At 37.5% G+C, this 7,746-nt stretch overlaps 1 protein-coding gene across 1 annotated transcript; it reads left to right on the top strand.

Annotated features, from left to right (window-relative positions):
• The first annotated feature begins 1,255 nt into the window (after positions 1-1,255).
• LOC106948640 (lipid phosphate phosphatase-related protein type 4-like) lies at positions 1,256-7,740 on the top strand. The gene is made up of 6 exons (XM_015034427.1): positions 1,256-1,590; positions 1,837-2,032; positions 3,905-3,962; positions 4,079-4,253; positions 4,630-4,633; positions 5,962-7,740. Exons 2-6 carry the CDS (start codon positions 1,956-1,958, stop codon positions 6,050-6,052), a joined length of 405 nt encoding a protein of 134 aa, XP_014889913.1. The 5' UTR covers positions 1,256-1,590; positions 1,837-1,955; the 3' UTR covers positions 6,053-7,740.
• The last annotated feature ends 6 nt before the right edge of the window (positions 7,741-7,746 follow it).

Genomic DNA, 7,746 nt, shown 5'->3' with positions numbered 1-7,746 from the left:
AAAAAAAAACATACTATTTTTTTTTTAATCATAAACTACTACTAAAGTTCTTTACCTTCTTAGCAAAACACATCTGAGTTATGGTAAAATATAGCTTTAGTAGGCATGGGAATAAAGTAAATAGGAGGCAGCTGAATGCAGAAAAGTTTGATGAAAATTGAACGAGCCAGCTGTTACAGCGTGTTTTGTCATGCACAATGAATAAGCTTTAATCTAGAGCTCATATTTGTGTTGCCTGAAACAAGCAAAATGAATAATACAGCCCATATTATGAGAGAGTGAAAATTATGAATACCAAAATGCACTGAAGGGTTGATTGAGCACACTTGCTCATCTGCTTACCTGTTTCAACTCATCCAAAACCTCATACACCTGGAAGTTGGCAATACTTGTTTTTATTGCTTGTGTTTTGTGATCCTTTTCTTAATTTATTCCACATTTTCTAATAAGATTAAGCATTGGCCCATAGGAAATTATGACGATGTGATAACCTTAAGTAAAAATATTATGTTATCAAGGTGTTATTACAGATGCGTGGTATTTTGCATTTTCTTTAGCATGCTTTGATGTCGAGGCAATTTGCTTAAGTTTGCTGAATTGCAAACTGATCTTCACCCTTTGTCATGAGCTGTTGCAATGCAACTGCTATTCTAAAGGAACAATTGGGATCAACGTATAACTTTAACCATAAGTTCTGTAGTGTGTAATTGTATTTGGAAGCTGTTCTTAGATCACGGGTTTGATGCTGAAATTTCATTCCACTGTAGTGTGTGTGTTCATACTTAGGATTTTTGGCATGCAGAATAATTAACCTATACTGATGAGGTTTACGTCTAGTAGAATAACTGTTTCTACTGCTTTAATAACCAAGACAAATCAGATTATACTGTCAAGTTTTTTGCTCTCTTTAAACCACCTCAGCTTCTGCCCAAACTTGAAAAAGCTTACTTCCCTCAAAGAAATGCAGGAACCACTCATCTCAGCAACATCTTTTATTTATCTTTTCTTTTTGTCTTTAGATTATTTCAATTGACGGTGTAAGACCACCATGACTTCGCAGAAGTAGTCAGAGTAGTCACAAACCAGGTTGAAAACCTACAAACAAANTGCCATATTTCCATTAAGCAAATTTATTTTTGTAATTTCAATTTCTGCAATTTTATGGTTAATGGAAATGCAGCAACTGGTAACTACTATTTGTTTGTTAAACTATTTAAGTAGTCATTTAGAATAGTTTTTCAAATGAGTCTGAAATATTGGTGGATTTCACCGAATCATGGGGGGTTGTGAAATGTGAAATACATGAAGGTCCATGCATTCCTAAAAACAAAAAAAATATTTACATCTGCAGTCAAACGTCTTACACTACTCAGGGTTTATTTTGTTTGTTTTTTTTACCTTAGCAGTTTAGTTTGTCAGTAGCTGTAAAAGTCTGGTTTGCCAACTCTTTTGTGCTGTAGATCCTGATAGGAGAAGCCATCCTGTACTGCTATCTGTCCAGGAGGTCGTCAACCACTCAGACTGAAGCTAACATCAACGCCGCAGGCTGTAATTTCAACTCCTACATTCGCAGAGCTGTCCGCTTTATAGGTGGGAGAATATATGCCTTGTACCACAACAGATTAGAAACATCTCCATAGTGTCTGTAAGAAACATAAAACCAGCAGCTCATCACCAAGCTGCTGTTTTCCAGTGTGAGAGGATATGATGGCAAGCAGAACAACTGAAGAAAGCAAAACGACTACAAAATATGTGTATTAATCTGTAGGTGTAGACGTTGTACATTAACGTATGATTATTAACACAAGCATGCTTTGAACGGGCTCTGTTGCATAGGCGTCCATATCTTTGGCCTGTGTGTGACGGCTCTGATAACGGACATCCTCCAGCTGTCCACTGGGCAGCATGCGCCCTACTGGCTGGATGTGTGCAAACCCAACTTGACCCACATTAACATGTCGAGCTGTGATGAAGCCTTCATTCTGGAGGATATCTGTTCCGGACCGGACCTCGGACTCATCAACGCTGGGAGGTGAGGCTCAATGAGCCACTCAGGATGTCAGCGGATGCTTGTGGGAGTGTGAAGATTATTTTTCGAGTTCATCGTCTTGGTAGTCGCACCGACTCACATAGGGTTCAATTTTGTCATCACAGTTTTTTGTGACCTCTTTGTTCTCAGTTCACTAATGGCCATATAAAGAAAATTCAAAATCAAATCAATTGTTGTGTTCCACATTATATACTTCTTTTTGTATATGTGCATATGCATTGAATAGAGATACCCAAAACAATTTTCTCCCAGATCAGGTTTCCTCAGTCGATGCCTTAACAAGAGATGGTAGTAAGGGTTCATGCAGTGACAATACATTCAGACGGGACAAGTCTATTCATTTTGATCCGTCAGCCAGTCGTCATAATTATCTTCTTAAAATCAAGAATACTCTCTGAGCTGGATTGAAAATCAACTGGTCATCACTATTAATAGTGGGACCGTTGCTTTTCAGGTTTGGGTCTTGGGTAAACATTTTACTGAAAGCCTTTCTGTAACATCAGAATGGCTGGTGTTGATATTTCTTTGGTTCTAATGAGAAGTCGATTTCATTGTTAGAAGCTCCACTAAAGGAAAAACAGCTTACACAAATTGGAACTGCTACCCTGATTACACACTGCTCTTATAGCACATCACAGCTAACATGGAAGTAAATGCTAGTTTTAACATTCTTGGGTCTTTTCCAAGAATGTTATCTATATTTAGATATTTTTAAAAAGCTACTCGGGTTTATCTCATTATTTTTGGGAATAGGAACATTCAAATTATTTGTTGATCTGGACATGAGATACTTTTCGGTAGATATTTGTTCAATTAAATTAAATTCAGTTTTTTTAACATAGCGCCTATCTACAACAGATGTCGTCTCAAGGCGCTTCATAGAAAAAAAGTATTTTTAATCCAATTATACAGACAGATTAAAATCAATTGTACATATTCAAAAGGGCTAAAAAGTGTCCTACTTACCCAGCAGATTGGTTCAAGTTATTGATTTGATGCAATCAGCATTCACTCCTCCTGAATGAGCATGTGGCCACAATGGACAGTTGGTGTCATTGCAGCAATCCCTCATGCTGAGCATCAGTATTTCTGGATAAAAATAGCTGAGTATCATCAGGATAATAGTGGAAATTTATCCAACTTAGCCTTGGGCTGTTTCCTTGATCACTACAATATGTTCAGGCCTTTATAATGCAAGGATCAACTGGATCAAATGCAGCTACAAGAGGATTTATTATCAACATGAACAAACTAATCATCAGGACACGAAGTAGCAACAACTGTGTGTTAAACAATGTAATGTGTTTTCACCAATCCAGGCCAAAGCTACATTTTAAACCACACTAAAGAGGCATAATGTGTCATGATGTGTGGTTAAGAGATGGTGAGATGCATTGGACCCAGGTTATGGTGAAATTTGTAGTTTTAATGATGACAACTGGAATAACTCAAAACAGGCACTGGGGAGACACAGGGTACCACGACAAATGACAGAACAGACAGGACCCAACAAGGAAACAAGAGACACAGGTGGATTTAAATACACAGAGTGTAATCAGGGAACAAGACACAGCTGGGATCAATCAAGGTTAGACGGGACAACAGGGAAACTCAACAGAACAGAGAAACCTAAATTAACACCGGAAAAAACAAATCCTCATGTAATTTGGCCTTCACTGATATTCTTTTACATGCTGCATTTATTAAACACCTGCTAGTGCAGTGTTGCCATACACATAATCATCCAAGTTTCTTTGAAAGTCACATTCCTCTTTTAGATAAATACTCAGGGTTGTCCTTGGCTGTGTGAACATGGTGCAGAACACTCAGCTTTCCTTGCTTTTTGTCTTTTAGGAAGTCTTTTCCATCCCAGCATGCCACACTGGCTGCCTTTGCTGCCGTCTACATCTCTGTAAGTAGTCTTTGCACTTTCATATGTGCAGAGTGAAGCAAGGAAATGCTGAACTCTGTCATTATTGTTAAAAAATGATCAGAAATAAGTGGTACACTTGTAACCATGTCTCTTAGATGTACTTCAACACAGTGCTGACAGACTCAGCCAAGCTACTGAAGCCTCTGCTGGTTTTCTCTTTCGTCATGCTGGCCATCCTGGCCGGATTGACCCGGATCATTCAGTTCAGAAACCACCCCGTGGATGTGTACTGTGGCTGGTTACTGGGAGCTGCCATCGCTGTTTATTTGGTAAAAGCCATGTTTCAGTATTGAGAGAATATACTTTAATTTGATAGAAGGGAGTCAGTCAATAGCACACACCACAAGGCCGCCAGTACCAGTCAAGGTTGACTGGTACTCTCTTGTCTTTGTTGCTCTAGTTATGGCCGATTTTAATATTAAATCTGAATGTGAACAACATGCTGAGGCAACATATCTCAAAATGAATTGTTTGATTCAGTTCCTGACAGTTTTTGGTTCAGTTCATATTTCTTTACACTTGTTTCATCAACACTAGCAAGATAATAAATATCAACTTAAGGAGGTTAGGGAGAGCTTAATGCTGGCTGCTGATCCATCCCTCTGCCCATTTAGAAGGGCGAACTGAAACTGGGAGCTGGTAGTCGGTGTCTTGTTTGTTCCACTGAGCTGTATGGCACAGGTTGGTGCATTCAGTACATTACTTTGTCTTTCCATTGTAAAAAGTGACCTATGCCGCTTCATTCCTGGGCTCCCTTCAGCTGCAGCTCCATAACACAGCGGTACTGGACAGTTAGAGTGGAGCTCTGGGTGTCACACAACTCAGTCCATTGATTGGGAGACAGCATGAGACATTCTAGTGCGCCACCTTTTTCTGAGTATAACGCTTCATTAGACTTTTAGGTTTAACTCCACCTGCCCAACTGGCAGTAGAAATGCTCTCCCGAGGAAGGAGGACCATACTAATGTATGGTCTTAACATTACATTGTCTTAACACTAATGTGTTGGCCTTTTGTAAATTACTATTTTAGTAATCTGTCAATTATTCTGATGATTAATCAAGTAATTGAATACATTTATAAAAAAAGGTGGTAAATATTTTATCCATATTTTATTGGTAAAATATTACAGTATTTTACTGTAATATTACAGTAAAATATTACAGTATCAATATCGGATATCAAGAGCGGCCCAATTTTTCATATTTGAGCATCCCTAACAATTACTTTTTAGTAGCTTAGACAATTAAAAAGTAACAATAGCAGCTCACTTTTTAAATTAACCTAGACAAAAATCATAAAAATTTGAAATTATATTTAATTTAATAAACATTCACAAAGACACTTCTAAAAAATTGTCTACACTTCAGTTTTTAGTTTATGTATTCATCTTCAGTCAATTTAATAACTGAACTCTCACTTTGCACAGCCATTTATAGCTTCTTTGTTTATATCTGTATATGTATACAGGTGAGTCTCTGCTTCACCTGTATCCATACACCTGCCAGACTCTTCACTGCCGTTTGCTCCAAACTGGTCACGAAGCAGCAGCAGCTCTGGAGGAAAAAGTCTGTTGTATTCCAGGCATCATGCCAGTCATTTTAAGGATGCCTATTGGTCGTCCCATAAATGATTAAAAACCCGGACATTATCATTAGTCAATAAAAGTCTCCTGGATCAAACTTGAAAATTGGACACTACACTGCTAGCACTTAGCATTCATCAACAACTCATAGGCAGAAGTGAGAGCATAGCACAATACAAATAATAATCACCGGCCGGAACACGGTGCACTAAATAGTAAATCATTGTCAAGTTTTTGTTCTCTCTAAACCACCTCAGCTTCTGCCCAAACTTGAAAAAGCTTCCTTCCCTCAAAGAAATGCAGGAACCACTCATCTCAGCAACATCTTTTATTTATCTTTTCTTTTCATCTTTAGATTATTTCAATTGACAGTGTAAGACCACCATGACTTCACATACGCAGTCAGAATAGTCACAGAGCAGGTTGAAAACCTACAAACAAAAGAAACAAAATCAATTACAGATCACAATGAACTAATTAACTAGTTTTCCAGGTAATGTTAATCTACTTTTAAGTTAACAGTGAATGAACAAACAAATAAAATATATTCCAAACACATAAAACCCATTGAATCACAAGGCTAATTTGGTCTTCTGAATGCAGATTAAATGATATAAACTGTGCATAATGTCCAGTCCCTACCAGTGATGTCTTTGTGGAAGCTTGAAGCTGAGGCTCTTTGTCTGCAGAGATCATTGTGAGCACAGGTGTGCCAAGTTACCTTATAGACTTCAGATGGGCCTGAGTGGAAGGGATGGGTGCGCTTGATTCTCTGTGATGTGTGTGGCAGTTGGGTGGAGATAGTAAATGCACTCACAAGTGTACCATTTGCTGTTTTAACTTGACAAACATAATTTAACTAAGTGTCGAGGCAGATAATTTCCTCTAGTAACACCAGTTGTTACTAGTGGAAACACAAAGTGTTGGTGCGTAACAAGTTCTATCACCATTTAAGCACTGGAACCAGTTTCCCTCAAACAGTTGTTTCCAATTGTTCCAATTTTTGTACATGAACCCTTTCACACTGAACATACTTGTATTTAAATTTGATATGATATTGATAGGTTTTCTATCTATTATCACACCTGCAGCCACTCTCACTCACCTCAGTAGCATCACTTGAAAGTTGGTGAGCTCTACATGTAGCAGCAGAAAGGTTGGCTTACTTTGAACATTTGAGCTTTATCAGGGCAAACAAAAATCTTCTTTATGAAGGATTGCTACAAAGTCAACGACACCAAGCAAGTGATTGTTGCTACGTGACTTGATGCAATAATCGTCTGGATTTCCTTATATAGAAACTTTAACCTAATTTCAATGATAAAATGAAATTGATGCACTTCTTGAAAACTAGGATCAGTTGGAATGTTTGTTTGATTGAATTGATTTTAAACCTTATGCCCACTTTTCATTTTTTTTATGTTTGTGTTCTTTGAACTGTTTTGCACTGGATGTTGGTCACATTATATGCAAAAAAAGACTTTAATAACAGTATCCTGTTCGTTTAATTTTTTTTTACATCACAAAATCCTGGCATTTTAACAGAGGTGTGGGACATAACTAACTAGAAACAGTCTGATGTGTATTTCCTTGAAAATGTAGATCTTACCTCTAAGACTTCCAAAAGACTACTAACATTTTAAAATCTAGTCTGTTAAATTTCAGTGAATGTGAAAATATATGGCCTTTCAGTCTTCCTTACATGGTAGCAGTGCCCAGAGTACTGTTGCCTATGTTGCGTTCAAGAAATGAACAAAGAAAAAAAAACTGTGCACATCGCATGTACAGGCCTCACATCATGAGACCTGCACATGAGCTACAAGAACAGAAAAATGATAAAATCCAGCAAACACTTGGGACTCCCTCTAAGATGCCTTTAACTTCCTATTTTAATAATTCAATTACCAAATATACATTAAAATGCATTAATAGTTTCAGTAGAAACCATCTTTTCACTACAGTTGAAACAAATATTTATGGTCCTTTTTATGTCCCTCTTGGGGTTACAATTAATCAGCACCAAGGAAAATGATTGCTGTTCCTGCATTGGCTGCTTTGCAAATACAGGCAGTAGTGTACTAGAAGCATTGTGCATAGGTATTTCAGCTTTCCAACCTGCATTTTCTAAGGCATTTTCAGACATGCCTTATAAAAAAATCTAATCAATCAATCAATCAAT

This window comes from Poecilia latipinna, unplaced genomic scaffold (assembly GCF_001443285.1).
Source record: "Poecilia latipinna isolate Pla-1442-1.1 unplaced genomic scaffold, P_latipinna-1.0 Scaffold298, whole genome shotgun sequence".
Classification (NCBI taxonomy): domain Eukaryota; kingdom Metazoa; phylum Chordata; class Actinopteri; order Cyprinodontiformes; family Poeciliidae; genus Poecilia; species Poecilia latipinna.
Note: the sequence above shows the minus strand (reverse complement) of the source record. Positions and strands in the feature narration are given on the sequence as shown.

What these genes read in the sequence shown, in the direction of transcription:
- LOC106948640 (XM_015034427.1), top strand. Translation starts at nt 1,956, where the DNA reads ATGTCGAGCTGTGATGAAGCCTTCATTCTGGAGGATATCTGTTCCGGA. An exon ending in GGACTCATCAACGCTGGGAG is followed by an intron (nt 2,033 to 3,904) that starts GTGAGGCTCAAT and finishes TTTGTCTTTTAG; the next exon opens with GAAGTCTTTTCCATCCCAGC. An exon ending in TTGCTGCCGTCTACATCTCT is followed by an intron (nt 3,963 to 4,078) that starts GTAAGTAGTCTT and finishes CATGTCTCTTAG; the next exon opens with ATGTACTTCAACACAGTGCT.